We start from the raw sequence: 16,671 nt of genomic DNA on the forward strand, positions 1-16,671 counted from the left end.
AGTCATACAATACCCATGTAGTTATGTCATCTTGGTATTCAAACACACACTTACAGACAAAGCCATTAACAAACTGACAGACCACTGTCAACAAACAGAACACAAGACAAAAGGAAACAAGGAGCAATTATACCACGAAATGAAGAGCAGTGAAGGTTGTGGGAGTTGCTGTTTCATATTGGACAGAGATGAAGGTGATAGAGCCGGGGCGTAAGGTACAGTTGGTTTAGTCTGGCTTCATTCCACACCTCGAGTCTTTGAAGAATCGAGCTCAAAGACAGCAAACAGACAAAGAGGCTGGTTCATCTTTAACCACAAGAGGAGTGAACACATTAGGGCCAGGAGGAGAGGGAGATTTTTATACATGACACATGTGCTCAGGCCCTCCCAAGTAGACAGGACAGATAAAGACAGATACAAATAAAGAAGAATGCAACGAGAAAAATGATGTTCATCGACTAAATACATGTTAACTTAAAATTTATGATTCCGAAATTTTGAAACGCATCATTTGCTTTCCATCAACTCCAGTGAACCCCTTCATTGTTGATATGGCGTACCCAGCCCTACCTGCTGCAGTCACAGCAGTCAGGCCTGCTGCATAATTTATTGTTATGTACGCACGATAAGCCTTTAAGCTCTGTAAGTTTTGTGTAGAGGTCGTGCGTCTGAGTTTGAAGGTGTATTTGTTCGCGTAATGAGCAAGTTTGGTCCCCGCAGAGAAACATAAGTGGCAGAACTAAAAACAGACTGCATGCACTGCCTGCACACACAGACACACACTCGAGTCATTTACTCAGGGGGGAGGCAGCGCAGGCTAGAATTCCTTTAATCAAGTTGTTTACAATTCTGAGTTTGACATCGACTCACTTGGGAAGATTTTCTCCCCTTTTAAGACAAAATGTGAAATTATATGAAATTAGAGGCAGCAGCGGGACTCAGGCACTTTTGCACTGAAGACACACCAAGCCTCCATATATCACTTCCATATGCAAAGGCAGACACAGGGCGGACAAGATCGTCTCTCCTCACTGGTTTATTCTCTCTTTCTGTCCCCGCTCACTCCAAGTGGTGCTGTGCAGTGAGGGAGAAGTGCAGTAAGGGAAGGGGTCCTCTGGGTCTAGACTTGTCAGGAAGCACCTGATTTTCATGGCAAAGGCAGAGAGGGGAAAGCCCCCTGCCTGGTGGGTGGGGTGGGCCACACACACAGACACACACACGCAACATTTCCACATATCTCATACATACCTCCATAAGCATGGCCCGGTGAACTATGATCTGTTCATCACAAATTATCTTGTACTCTAGTTTCATTTTGTACAGTTGGTATGTGGCTGTGCCATATATTTCATTTGCAGTTAGCCTTAAAGTCAGCGACGGCAAACACATTTCTTCTCTGAAAGATGACAAAGGACCACTGAACGAGCAAGAATAGTGTAAAAAAATTGCAAGAATCTTCAAAAAAAAAATCAGATTAAAAAAAGCCAACAGAAAATGCATCTCAGGCTCGGTTCTAACTCTGTAATGAAAAACAAGCGTGGATTTTAAACTTGCGAGAATGTTCAAAAAACATCATTTTGGTGACCTTTAAAACTTTTTAAGGTGAAAGCAGGAGATTTGTAAAACTTGCCCATATTATACAATAAATCAAACCTACCTACCTACCAGTCAGAGACAGATAAAAAAGCTAGATTGCAACGTTTTGTTGAATTGTCTTAAATGACTATAGCAGAAGAGTAACCACAAGCCCGTAGAATTGCAGCATTACCATGCAAAAGAGTGTGGCAAACGGTTAATGTGCTTCCTGTGTTTGTTTTATAGGGGAGCACTCTGAGAAAGAGAAAGATGTATGAAGAGTTCCTCAGCAAAGTCTCCATCCTTGGTAAGTGTGCAGGTTCATCAAACAGTATCATCTACGGATGAAGTATGTGCTTGTCTGTGAGTGTATTTCTGTGTGTTTCTCCACTTATGAACATGTTAAAGTGTGAGCCTGCTTGCATTTGTATTCCATGATATAAGTTGATTTCAAATAGGTCAAAGAGTCCAAAGTGCAGGCAGTCATATCAACGTATACCATAGATTAGCCCGCATAAACACAGGCACACGTTGTCACACAAGGCCCATAGCTGAGTACACTCCTAATCTGCTCATACTGTTTGTGCGTAAACCAGTCACACTCTGCAATGCCTCTCTGTGGACAATTAAAGAATAGGGTGTTAAGCTAAGCCTCTCTTTCCCACTGGAATTTGGTTAACATCAGCCTACACAGGCCACTGGATTTGGAAGGATGGCGAGAGAGATTCATTCAGACTCTCAAATTGAGTTGCAATTGGAACTGACATCTCATCCCTTTCCACTTGATCGTGTGTGTGCGGTGTATAGAGTGAGGCCATGCCCCCTGTACAGAGTTATTAGCTGGGTGAGTAAACACATACACTCAATTCAGGTCTTGGGAGAACGTCTCTGAGGTCCACTCTCCTTTCATTCACCTCCTTTCTTCCGCAGCTCCCTTCTTGACAGCCTTGTTGAGGCCTGCATTCAAACACCCGCCTCCCTCGTCGAAGTGCTTTAGCGCTCTTCATTCCTCTTTCTGCAGCTTTGCCTCTCTGCTCTGCCTCTTTGAATTGGAGGAGGGGTAGGGGGCGGAGGTGTTTTTGTTTGTCTTTGATTTTTGAGATAGCCACGAAATTGGGTACATGCCCTTGATGTCGCAGAGAGAACGTCGAAAAAAAAAACAACTTTGTTGTTTGTCACCCAACAGGCTTCAACATCCCAGTTCCCTGGGTGTTTACTATGTATGTGTGCAACAAGGTGACCTAAGTGGGTGCAGGCTCGATCAAGCGTAAAATGTTGGTTCTTTAGTCAGGACATTTGTGTATCACGTTACTTGCCTTGCCGTTCAGGATCAGCTCTGTGGGACCTGCCGCCTTTAGCTTGCAGCCAGACAGAAGACATCCATCTGGCTCAGGCAGACACCACGGCCCCACCAGAGGGGACACTGGACACCTCCAAATCGTCAGGCCTATCTTAGTTGATCCTAAATACATACACATTTATATGCACACACACGAATAGACACACTAGGCTCAGTTACTGAGCACCTCAGGAGACAATGGTTCCAGACTAAGAGATCCAGCCGTAGTTTTACACCTCTAACTCGTGTCTCAGTCAAATCAAAACAATGAATCATCTTTTCATCTAGACAAAGCTGAGGATGATGAGTGTTTTCACTGCAGATAAGACGCATTCCACGTGTAGATGTATAGACTGTTAAGATTAGCCCAAAGTAATCTGCTGAAGTGTGAAAGAAGACAAGCTCATTAGAAAAACTGCTACGTAGAGATATACAATTATTCTTTTCCTTTAATAATTCATTCTGTGTTGTTTTGAATTTCTTCAGATGACAAAGTTGTGCTCCAGTAAGATGTGTGACAACATGTGCTTTAGTTTCTGTGGAATAACCAGAGAGCTTCTAGAAAAAATATGGGTTTAAGACTTCAGTGTGCCTGTGGTCGGATGGTTAAAGAGATCGGCTGGCTTTCTCTGAAGATCTACAAAGTCTCAAAGAATAAATAGACAAATGAAAAAAAAAAAAGGAAATGAGATACTATTACATGTTTTGTCACAACTCCTTCGCAAATGTGATATCTGTGTTCGTTTAAGGGAAGTTTAAATATTTGTGATCTTTGAGGAAATATGAAGATTTTCCTCAGGCTCTTATATGTTTATCGTTTAGTTCATGCTCCGTTCCACATGGTTGTGGAAGTGGAATATTAAATATAAATAACGTGCAATTTGATCTTTGAAGTCACTGGTTATAAAAGCAACATCATTCTTTCTCAGTCCACATGCACTGGTTTAGATTAAACCTGAACATATTCACTTTACCAGGCACTGGGTGATCTTATCTACGGTAGTTTACCCAGAGTAAAGGATACTCGACTGTCTTCGGGATAAAAGATATCTCTGTCACCACAATCCAGGGTCAGCAGATTTAGAGCTCAAGGTGTTTAAGCTCTGCGGGCCTCCATGAAATGAGGGAGATGTCAGAAGAACTGAGATGTAATGGTTCCTGATGAATGACTGAGTTAGCCTGAGATGAATGTAGCCCACCAGTTGACTGCAGGAGCAACCATTGAGATCATGAACAGAAACTGATAGTTTGTGCATCTGCTGTTGCTTTGGCCCTTGTTATTAGAACAGATTGTTTTCAGTGATCTGTTGTCCATTCACAGAGTCTTTGGATAAGTGGGAGCGTCTGACTGTAGCTGATGCTTTGGAGCCTGTTCAGTTTGAAGATGGAGAGAAGATTGTGGTGCAGGGGGAGCCGGGTGATGATTTCTTCATCATTACAGAGGTAAGCTCTGTCATGCCACAGCAGTATGTGGGGTCATTTTCCCATCCTGTCACATTTCCTGTAAGCTGTAAGTGCTGACATATTGGACCTAGGTCTTTGTACATGTCATCAGGGGGCTGTTAGGGTTGACGTACATGTCATCATGCAGAAATGTAGGCGGGTGCTTTGCTGACATCGGAACTGATTCCAATTTATTGCCACCAGCAGACAGACTGCCTTCTCCAGCCCTCAACCACGACTCTTCTGCAAAGAATTGTCCCCCGAACACTGCAGGCTTTGTGGAGCTGGGGCCCCTGGTTTGGCTTCGTGAAGGGCCCCCTGCCCGTCATGCTAACACACTTTTGATTAACTCCATACTTGTACGGCTTTTACCCAGGTCAAGTCAAGATGGTTCTGTCTGGATGGGGCACAATCTCCTCTCCCTTCCTCCCTTCCTCCCTTCCTCTCTTATTTTCAGACTTACTTGACAGCTGAATTTCTTGCATTGTCACTCTGTCTGTCAATCACTACATCTGTCCAGCTGTATGCATCAGTAGTCCCTGTGAGCAGTGGTTTGATCCAGTGCTTAGGAGTGGTTGAGCCAGAGATGAATTTTATGTGTGTTGAGTGATCTATCAGTACTTACCCCCATATTGACTCACCCCAATTTTCTCTCCTCACCTGTGCCTTTCCGGCACAACACTCCTCCTCTCTTCTTCGTCCGTCTTTCATCCATCTTTTCACTCTCATTGGAATGCCTCCTTCCAAATTTACATTCTTTCTCCAAGTATGTGCACACTGACATATTGGAGGTTTTTTTTTTTTGTATGTTTATTTCCTCTAACCTTGCTCAAAAGACCAGAACTGCAATTGTTATAAAATAAAATCTCCCGTTCTGACTTTTCTAGACAGCTCAGTGTGTAAAAGGTGCAGATCGTAGTATGTGTTTCACTCGCTGGGAAATCAGCCTGTAGACAAAACAAGCACAAACTGAGAACAGCTGAAGAACAGCCCTGGAGGAGCATAAAGATATGTTGGCAGGATGTAAGTATGAAATGAGTTTAAACTCCCTACACTGATTGTGTAAACTCCCTCAAAATAAAGCAAGAAATCCTAATTCTTAGGGAATGCCATCCATTGTGGCCACAAAGGACATTTCTGGGACAGAGGGCAATTTGAAAACACTGTATAAGAATACATTTCATTAACATAAGACCCCGCAAACAGCTTGTTATACCAGAACAAACCGTCAGACGCATCAACATCACAACATCACTATGAACACTATGCACATAGATTTTAAAATACATTTTACTGCTGAAAAATGATTTGTTGCATCAAAAGCTCTGTTTAAAGCTAAAGGTCTGCACTTTAATATCGTAGACAAAATAGACTGCCGTTGTCAAAATATTTTTAGACTGAGCTGTGTACATCTCCCGCAAACCTCACATTCTCTTATCAGTGTCGGCCAAGTCTGATGCGTCTGAATGAAACTGCAGAAATACTTTTAGAAAGCCAGTTCGGACACAAGCGTTTGAATCAGCAGTGCATGACTCATCAGACTGAGACTTTGTAGATCCCAGAGATGGAATGAAAAGAAAAAAACCTGTAAAATATGCAGAATAATCTAGGAATCACAGGATGGATGAGGAGCCAAAAAGAAAAGAAAGACCTGAATTCAGTTGTTGTAGGCAGCTAAAATGATCTAGTTTGTGACTTTATCACACTCTCATCTTCAAGGAGAAGTAGCAACTCTTACTTCGTACAAAGGATGTCTTAAACAAGGCTCAATAAAGTTTCGCTTTCGTGAATCCTCCTGCACCACGTGTGTCCCCTTTTTTCTAACCACCTACTTTTGCACCAGTAGCTGTTCAGTTCTTTCTTTAACCTCATGTCTCAGGCAGCCCGACTTTCCCAGAGCAGACTGGACTGTGGTGGAATGTGTGTTGCTGACTTTCACACGGGGTCAGGAGACCCAGCCTCCTGGGAGGGAGACGAGAGGGAGAGAGACAGAGACAGAGAAAGAGAAGGATGAGTCAAAGAGGGCAGGGACTTGTGGGTAGAGCGGAGGACCACAAGTAAAGAGGGAAAGGAGGATTTTGGAAGTGTGAGTTATAGCACTCCCTATCCTCTCATCTTGTGACTCCTCTTTATGCACATACCTTTTATTTATTTATTTTGTTTTTTCTCTGATTATTATTGTACGTAAGCCCAAGATGTCAGGCTCTCCCATTTCTCTTATCCCCTCTCTCCAACCCTTTGTCTTAATCTGCCTCTTTTTCCCCTTTTTTTTTGCTTTTTCTGCGGTTTTGGTGGATCAGCTGAAGATAACCCCACAATCACTAATTACATGCTGCTGATGGGGAAGATTAACAAAAGGGGGGTATAAAGACATCGCTTTTTTTGGCCAGGCGGGAGGAATGAGGCCCTAATGAAAAGTGACATGTTTACATTTTTTTTTTTTCTCACACTGTAGAAACAAGCCTTTACAGGCTCTGGGGCCACGGAGACTTTCTTTCACATCAACTCCTATTGATTTTTACTTCTTTCTCACCTCTTTGCTCATACCCATAATTGCACAACATGCACACTCCTTCACATGTGTCATACATTCGAGCTATGTCACTGTTGCCTTGAAATGAAATGTAAAGGATGGGGAGGAACTTGCAGAAAGTCAGTGAGTTCTGAAATGTGGTGTAGTGATGTACAGACTGATTGTTTTGTTTCAATCAGACTGAGGCTTTCCCGGGCAGAGATGTGCGGCGAATGTTAAAACCTAAATATGAGTGTAAAGGAGATTCCAGAAAAGCTCATTCTTTGCATGTTTGCAAACTGTCAGGGGTTCACTCACATCTGTATGTTGTTCATACAATCCCCGTTAGCTGTTTTGTGTTTTTCTTCATTCTGCAAACAACCTCCTAAATGAGTGATACTGTAAGTTTGAAACCATCTGTTGTTTAAAAGCTTGAAATGACGGACCAAATGAATGAGTTATGTTACTGCTGTGAGACCTAATTCATCATTTGCACATGGGGATGTTTTGTATAGGTCCAACTGTCGCTCGACTGCTACAAGTAATTCACCATTAAACATGATCATTTTAGATGCTGTCTAAAACATCACCTGCACTGGTTATAATGTGGCATCCTTTTAAAGAAGCACTTATTATTATTCTTTATCTAATTTGATTAAGGTCACATATCACTGATGTTAAAATAAAGATTTTGGGGGGTTTTTTTGTCTGTCAAAGCAGTCTGATTTGAGGTATTTGTCCAAATGACACGCTTCATGTGACTTCATGTATTCTCCTGCTCGATGTTTGTCTTGTCATCCTCTTTGCACACGTATTCACTCTAATCTCTTCCTTTCACCAGTCTAAACACTACATTATGAGTTATCTCCTATTTGTCTTCTAACCTCACACCAAACTAATCACACTGACTCATTCTAAAGGGCCCCTGTGTGGATTGTCTGTAGTACGTTTCCTGATGTTTCCCTGGACCCAACAAGTATTTGCTGAAATTCAATTTAGCTAATGGAATTTAAGCCCTCCTTTTATAGACTGAGAATCGATGCCGTTAATGAATTAAGTCGTTTTTTTTTTTTGTTGTTTTTTTTTTGTTGTTTTTTTTATCCGAGTGAAAAAATGCAGGCCCAAGAAGGAAGTTAAAGATTAACAGGTCTTAACTGAGTTGGACCATTTTTGAGTCCTTTTTAGAGCAACCCTCAGGCTTCTGTGCAGATGTGAGAGAACACATTTTGTGAGTAATGCTGCAGTGTTTCCTAAGTGAGCTCAGTGTGTGTGTGTTGGTGTTTGAATGAGAAGGTGCAGACACTGGTGCTGGGTGGCCCCATGAACAGGCTACTCCGGATATCACCTTTCTTCATCTCTGCCTGTGCCCCTGTCTCTGTTTCTCGGAGCTTTTTGTCATTCCACGGCAGTTGTCATACATGCAACATGTTACATTTTGACTTGTCACCCCCCCCCACACACACACACACAGCTGATGCATTACGCCCTGCCTGGGTTGTATTTGTTTAAGTATTGATGCATATAAATGGATGTGAATGTGCATTTTGTTTTAAGGACTTTAGCCAGTGATTAAGTATCAGTTGAGGGACAGATGACTCGCTGCGGCTGCTTTAATTGGCTCACAGTATCCTTTTCGCTGTGGCTCTGCTGCTTGATTCTCATTCAGTTATGCTCTCTGTTTGTTTTGCTTTCTTTGCCTGACCTCCACTGCTGTCTTTCATTGTTAGGCCTGCACACTCTATGACGGGCAGGAGAAGCTCTCCAATGTTTATAAATGAAATATCTGTGGAGCAGAGTACTACTACTGGGGTGGTACAGTATGAGATGGTTATCTGGACCACACTGGATGAGGCCAGTTCAAGAATGAACTACTGTAGTTGTGGTGCTGCACTGTCTCACTCTCTTTGTTTGGACATGAATGGAAAGGAGAGTATTCCCGGGGTTGTAAACACAGAAGTCTCAGTGCCCCTTCCACCTTATTCCCTCCCCATTCACATCTCTCTCGGGCTGTTTTTTTGTCACCCAAACTGCAGTGCCAGAAATGTAAGAGTCTGAATATTGCAAAAAAAAAGTTTGTGCTTGACTGATGTAGAAACGTTTGTCCAAACAAAGTAGGACATTAGGAGAAAGTGCTATAGAGACAGCCTCTGTGAATGAATTATGACCTCAAGAGAGATCTCGAAGTGACGAAAAACGATGGCAGATGTGAAAATTTGGACTAGACTTTTAGCACCACCAGCTTTTTATCTTCAGTTCATCATGTCCCTACAGAACTGAGAGGAAAGATGCAGTTTGACATTCAACAAACGTAGCTTACGCTCAGGCCAAGAATGATTTAATAATAGTTTTTCTCATCTGCAGCCTCTTTCTTTACATTATTTTCCCATATTTTAGGGTCTAAATGATCCGTAGGGAGAAAATGTTTGAAAGTGTTCAAATGTCATGACAGTTAGCCAAGAAAAGTCTATTCCGAGGGGCAATTCTCAGCATCAAAGTAAAAGTGTTGATGTTATCCTTCCTTTGGGTGAAATTATGGCAGCTCGACATAATAACTTGAAATTCCGACATGTGAGCAACAGCTTTCTCTGAGCAACAGTTTACATCAGGAGCAGGTGCTTTGGAGTGGGATTTTCTCTCTAATTTAGCTGACACTTGGAGGCGCAGTGTGCCCACAGGGGTGTTTCCAACCATTTGAAGGACAATTAGTCACTTCAGCTTGTCCCAGACCTGTTCATCCTTTTTCCAAACACTATCCGGAAGTGCGCAAACCCCTTTAGATACTTTATTATAAGTTACATCTTCCAGTATTTTCCAGCTCTGTAATGTCCCTGCGTTCTTTTCTCCTTTCACTCACACGCTTTTCTTCCTGACACAGTTGACCTCCACAGAGATTTCAGAGGCTTTTCATTGAGGGAAACTTGGGTTGCGTGTTAGACAAATCTCTGTTGCAGTCCCTTATGCCATCAAATAAATGAAATAACAATTTGGGCTGTCAGTGGCAAAAAAAAAATCACGGCCCCCTGTATGCGTCAAATCAAGGTCCAGGTTCAGAAATAACCACAATTTAAACCAGAGGAAAAAAGAAAAACAGGAACACAAACAGCGAGAAATTAAAGAAAAAAGAGTTGATGACACTGAGGGAATGCTCAGGCTGTGAAGCTTTAATTACATTTGTTTTACTCTAACCAATATAATAGTCAAGTGTGGTATGAAAGCCATCCAGTTCAACATTGTGGCAGGAATTTTAGTTTACCAGAAGGCTGAAACAGCCGTCTTTTCTTTAAGGCATGCTCCTAAAGAGTGAAACAGTAGCATAGAACAGAATTATTACCCAGAGCAGAGATGCAGTCAGTCTCTTATCTCAGTGATCAGTCCAGGTGCTGAGACTGGCTGCTGTTTGATTGCCAGGACTACTCAGACAAATTTCATGGCTGCCAAATTCAATTACACTAAAACCCACACACAAATACACACAAGGGAACACACACACTTTCCAGTAGACCTTTAAGAGCTGTGCAAATGTTGCGTGTATATGTGTACAAAGAGTTCAATTGAAAGTAAACAACTATAGCAGAAAATGAAAATACTGTATGTTTTTGCAAGCTGTATCTAATGTGCCTGCATACTATCTCAGACCAGGATTTGCTTTGCTGTATATTTTTAATGTTTCATAATGTTTAAAAAAAAAAGAGCATTACACTCTAATTTGGTCAAATATTTAAAGCAACACCATACAGTTAGTTGGAGATGGGAAGGAAAACCCCAGAGCAGGAAATAGGAATGATCCAGTGGTATGAAAACATTTCTTTTTCTGTGTCATATTTTTATCTTCAAACAGTGTTTTTATGTGTGTTATATCTTCAGATTCTGGGTTCACTGGGCTTAAAGTTGCAGTAATTGACTTTGCACAGGGAGAAGTCAGACTCAACACGCCACATCTGTAGAGGAACAACCACAACCTCACTGCTTGCTGTAGTGTGGACGTGTAGCTTTTTAAAAAATGCATTTAGTTCTTTATATTTGTTTTAAGTTCTATATACAATTAAAAGGGCTGCAAATAAGTCAGTAAACCCTGCACTCATTACATGACCCTCAGGTACAATCACCTACAGTCTCTATCTCCACTTCACTATTTTAAAGCAGTCGGGAGACCCCATACTTGAGAGCTCGATCTGTGTCATGCCGATGAGGTAATTGCATCACGGCACAGTTTGTCCAGGTACAATTTGGAAAGGACACTCACACAGTACTCTTTACTCGAATGATACCCCCTCCACACCTCTCCACAGCTCATTTCGAGCACCAACTCACCCACTCGCACAAAGTCACACACATCCCTTTCACTGAAACACAGTCTCACCTTTGTCTTTCTGCAGTGAGTTCCTGGCAGCTTTGGGGTTCTCATTAAAGCTCATGATATTCATATTTAGAATTATTAGCCAAGTCAGCACAAGGAGTAGAGAGAGCAGAGAAGGATTAGAAACAGTGAGAGATTGCTGGAATGGTCAAGTCTGGTATATGAAGTGATCCAAGACAAGCTGGGAAGTTCCCCTGCTGTATTCTTACCTGTCATCAATTACAGCAGCTTTTAAATGCCAACGTCGGCACTGAGAGTATATACTCTACCTGTCTGCACAAATGCACGCAAAACATGGCAGGTACTGGTTCATTTGAGCATACACTGTATGGCATCAAGTACAACTGCACGTGTCTTGTAGTTCTCATGGAAAAGTAAATATTCAAACATATTCTCATGCACACTCAAGAGGTTTGTCAACAGCTGCAAAACTTGACAGCATAACCTGTAGTCATCTGTTGGGCAGTGTGAATGGAAAGCATATTCCCTCCATTCTCCCCCCTTCCAGTTTTTAGATGACTCACACATCCACACATCCCCACAACAACAACCGCTGGATGGTAATATGCGTAGCATGGCTGATCATGCAGTCCAGTTAGTCTCTTCAGAAGATGTCAGCTGTTGGTTTCTGTCGTGTTTTTTTTTTTTTTTTGTGTGTGTGTGTTTTCTTTGGTGTGTGTTTGGAAATGCAAAATGACAATGATCCATTAGCAACGTGGTATTAGAGCAGACTGTTGTGTTTCTGCAAAAGCGCAGCAGCTTTCCGGGGTCATTCGGGGGCAGGAGCGCACACACTCTTGGGCAATTCAGTTGTTTCGATTTAATGGGTAAATTGTGAAAAGGGGAATTATGTGATGGAGACACTGAGGAATTGGTTCAGCCTCTAATTTGCTTAGATGTTTGTATTTATTGTACTCCGGAGAAAAGAGAGCGGAGCTAATTGATTTTTCTATCACAGTCGTTCATGGGATAAATGGTTGTGTTTCTACTCATGTACGTCCCAAGCAACAGGTGCCCGCCCCTCAGAAAAGAGGACTAAATCCTGTGCACCTGTGTTCTTATAAAGCAAAGGAATTTCTCCTCAACTTAATCCTCCTGATGGTTTTCAGTCCCTTCCTAAATAACTGCCCCACCACCACCCCACCCCTGCCTTTTTTACGCACACATCCTGTTTTTTCCCCCTCTCTCGTTCTCATATTGTTCTTTCTTTTTGCCTCTGTGTCTCCTTGGTTTCACTCAACTGTCTCTTTTTGGTTTCTTTGTCCAGGGAATAGCCTCTGTTCTGCAGCGCAGGTCTGACAACGAGGAGTATGTGGAGGTTGGACGCCTCGGACCCTCCGACTACTTTGGTTTGTGTCCTCTAAGCATTTTGCTCTCCCCGGCTTGGCACCGTTTGAGAAAAAAATATTTAATATTAGTATCCCAGTTTGATTGAACCCATGAACAGATTTGGAGCACACTGACTGACATTAAACCTCTCCCTCGTCCTCCCTCTTCACCCAGGTGAGATCGCCCTGCTGTTGAACCGTCCCAGGGCAGCCACTGTCGTCGCCCGCGGACCCCTCAAGTGTGTGAAGCTGGACAGGCCCCGCTTTGAGCGCGTTCTTGGGCCGTGCTCAGAGATCCTCAAGAGGAACATCCAGAGATACAACAGCTTCATCTCCCTCACTGTGTGACATGTCGGCCCCTCCCCCCCCCCCGGGGCCCCACCAGCAGGGGTGTGCAACATCAGCATCAGAGTTTTAATGATTGGGTGGGATATGGGGTGTGAGGATGTGGGCTGAAGAACATGGATTTTACATCCATGATAACAGAATGCTCATTTCCTACCTTTCTTTCCATTTTTGCGCATTTCTTTATTTTGACCTCCTGCACTTTGACTTGATATGTGCTGTCATGTAGCTTTATGTCCAAAACAACATGCAGAGGTGTAAAAATCAGAGCAAGGCTAGGGATAATTTAACTCGGGATATAATGTGAATGAGCCATGCATCCAGTGTGTCAACTTTATCTGATGCAAGCAAGACTGACGAAGAATGATGTTTGCACTTTAAAGTAATTTATGAAGGGTATGAATAAATTCAGGAAACACGGAGGAAGTAAAGTCATGTTTACGTACAGCATGATGAGGTGACTACACATTTCTTTGCTCGCTGGCTGTTGTTTGCCTTTTTTTTTTTTCCCTCTTTTGGCTGTGCGTGGTATCATTTCTAGATCATATCAAACCCGCACCACACAGACCTCTGTTCCCTAAAATGTGTTGTAGCCGTAAAGATATAAAGTTCAATAATTTCTTGGCTGTTTTTTTATTTTATTTTATTACCTTTTTAGTTGCATTATTTGCTTTAAAAATACGTTTGCTGCTGACACCAGTTGGGGAGTTTTTAAAGGTAGTCGTATGTTGAAATGATTAAATGCTTGATTGGTCGATCGCTTTGCTTTTTTCCGGTTGTTAACAGATTTCCTGAGAAGACAAAAAGCCAACCATGAATTGATCCTACTAAGAATGTATTGTCTTTGCATCCAAAGCACCATATAGCTCATCTGTTCCATTGGGCTCAGTTGCTATCTAAAAGCTTTGACACATCACTGCACTGGGTTTCTTAATTCCAAGAGCTATGAAGGCCAACTCCACGGACTAATTATGGAAACAACTTTGAGTCTGTTGAGAATAATTCCTGTAAGTTAGAGGCTGCTGCAAATCCTGAGGAAAATAAACACAAACAATTCCCAGCTCGTGGTGTGTGGGGCTGCTTAAAGTATAAAGGCAAAGATATACAAGTTTGGAGTCAATTTTAAAAAAATCTCAATTAGTATGAAATTGTTCATACAGGAACAAGCCTGATATCCACTCCCATCTTTATCCATGAAAAGATGTAAGGACAAAGGTTTAGTGAAATGACCCGTTGTGTTTTTATTGTTTAGTTCTGCTTTGCCCACTGTTCCACACCCTGTTTGTGAACCCTAATGGTGAGAAGTTGCAGTGGAGAGTGTAAAACATTGAAGTTAACTCCGTCTTTGTTTTGGGTCCCACACAGTTTCTCAATATTAAGAAATGGGATATCAAGGCACCAGCTCTATGAATGGAGTGAAAGTGATCCATGCTATTAGTCGTGGAGCTGTTTCTTAATTGACTATCAGCCCCATTTTTATCTAAATGAAGAACTTGTCCCTAAGTGTGGCACTGTGGCTCAGAGGAATGAGCTCATTCAGACTTTTGATACACAGAAAATACTTGTTTGTAGGATTACATGCTAGTTGGTTTTAGCCATTCTATCAGATTAGTTGACAGTAGGAAAAGTATGCAAAATCTTGGAAGAAATCCTTTAAGATTTTACAGTTTCTGTATGTGGTGCGTGCTGGTCAAATGAATTGACAAGTTGCTCTTTTCAGTGGGAGTTTTCTTTATTTCCTGAATCGGCTCAGTCTGATGTGAGCTGTTGTATTCCAAAGGCACAGTAGTGTTATCAGTCCGGTCCACACACACAGAGTCTGAAACACATACACAACTATACTTAATATGCTTACACTGTCTCAGGACTAAATAAATCTTCAACGCAAACACATACAGATTTTATCTGATGCTTTTAGGCTGATTCTGTCTGATGCTGTAGTACTAGCTTTTGCACCACTTTAAAATTTGTAATATTGGGTCAATGCAGTAGTCTTATTTAGCTGTTTTTAAGACGTCACTTCTATGTTGGAAATAAGAGAGTAAAACATATTAACGTGTGTTGCTTTTCTTTAATCTACAATATGTCAAAGTTGCACAACTGACCCAGCGACTGATGTGTAAATGGGACCTTAAGGAAAAGAGTCTTTATGTATTCTCTGTGTGCGTGTGCGTGTGTGTGCGTGTGTATCTTTTTCTTTCAACTATCAAACCATCTTGGGCAAATAAAGATAAGCTTCTAAAATCCTTTTGATTTGAGTCATTATTTTCTAATGTGCGACTCTTTTTCACATTCTTTCCCCTCTGTTTATCCCAGGTCCTGGCATCATCTCCTCCTCTCCTGACTGGACTTAGTTCTCTTTCTTTCCCTTATCTCAGCTCATGCCCTTTGAGTCCACACTAACACCTCCCGTAAATGTTACATGTCCATTAATCTACTTTTTCTCTCACTAAAGTGCAAACTGTCCTCTTCAATCACACTTTTCGTATTTCTTCCTACAGGCCCCTCCACTCCTTTCCAGCCTCTCTCTGCTCCCCCTGCACTGTTCTCTGCTCTCCATCCTTCTCACATTAAGCCAAGTGTCAGTCATCCGTCAAACTGGGCTGTCAGAAAGCCTGAGAGCTCCTCCCAGCCAGTTTAAACCACAGTGGACTAAAGTCTCTGCAGCTTTGACACATTCTTCTTCATCTTAACGCCAGCTAAATCAACTGAGGAATGTGCCCCCAACTCACTGACATTGGATTTAATACTCCCCTTGCCACACATGCACACAGTCTCACCTATAAAACCTATTTGCTTCATACACCAACACACTTGAACTCGCTCAAGGTGTGTGAAAATGTTAGCGCTTTTCTATGTGCTAGAAATTTCGATTTTTTAATTTAGGTTGTTTTGATTTTCTAGAGAAAAATCTCACAATGCACTTTTCATAAATACATCGTACCTTACTTGCACATTGCCTCCTGCCCAATCCCTGCTGACACAGGGCAAGAGGCTGTGCACACCCTGGACAGGTCACCAGCCCCTCACGGGGGCCAACATTGAGACGAACAACCATGCACACTCACCCCCACGGTCAGTTTAGAATAACCAATGGACCTAACATCATGTCTTTTGGAGGAAGCCGCAGTATCAGGAGAGTAAATCCATGCATGCACTGGGATAATGTGCTCACCTCACTCCACACAGAAAGGTTTCAGCCAGGAACCTTCTTGGTGACAGTGCTAACAGTGTGCAGGCCATGAGTAAAATCACTGAAGAAAAAATTAATTCCAAAAGCAAGAATGATTTTTTTTTCCTCAACATTTTAAGTAAACTTGAACAGCAAGCATTTTAAGATTAAACCATAGCAGGTGCAGAATATGTGTGTCTCTATCTATGTTCCTGACAACTGAGCAAAACCATGGCTCAACGTTCTGGCCGAGCAAGTACCATCTTCTTGTAATTTGTTTGTACCTTGTTCCTCTGTCTCACAGACATACTATTTGTAACACTATACTCACTGCAATTAACTAAATGAAAGCTGGCCATCTGAACCATGAGCGTGTGTTTGTGCAAGTGTGTGTGCTTGTGTATTTCCTACACGGTGGGGTTGAAAATCTGACTGCACAGTAACTAATGGGGACTTTTTTTAAATGTGGGGACAGCAATCCCCCCCAGGTACAAAATTATTTACGAAAGTTAAGGCTTGGTTTGAGTTTCAGGTTTAGTATTAGGTCATGGTTCGGTTTAGGGTAAACATTAGGGTTTGGCATTCAGTTGTGATACTTAT

At 42.1% G+C, this 16,671-nt stretch overlaps 1 protein-coding gene across 2 annotated transcripts in view; it reads left to right on the forward strand.

Annotated features, from left to right (window-relative positions):
• prkar1b (protein kinase, cAMP-dependent, regulatory, type I, beta) overlaps positions 1 to 15,143 on the forward strand; it is a 60,387-nt gene extending 45,244 nt beyond the window's left edge. For both annotated transcript variants that reach the window (XM_075453762.1, XM_075453763.1), the window contains 4 exons: positions 1,822 to 1,882; positions 4,236 to 4,357; positions 12,494 to 12,575; positions 12,730 to 15,143. In XM_075453762.1, the coding sequence (XP_075309877.1) occupies positions 1,822 to 1,882; positions 4,236 to 4,357; positions 12,494 to 12,575; positions 12,730 to 12,902 (438 nt within the window). In that variant the 3' untranslated portion in view covers positions 12,903 to 15,143. The remainder of the gene's footprint in view (positions 1 to 1,821; positions 1,883 to 4,235; positions 4,358 to 12,493; positions 12,576 to 12,729) is intronic.
• The last annotated feature ends 1,528 nt before the right edge of the window (positions 15,144 to 16,671 follow it).

Source organism: Odontesthes bonariensis, chromosome 21 (genome assembly GCF_027942865.1).
Source record: "Odontesthes bonariensis isolate fOdoBon6 chromosome 21, fOdoBon6.hap1, whole genome shotgun sequence".
In the NCBI taxonomy this organism is placed as follows: Eukaryota; Metazoa; Chordata; class Actinopteri; order Atheriniformes; family Atherinopsidae; genus Odontesthes; species Odontesthes bonariensis.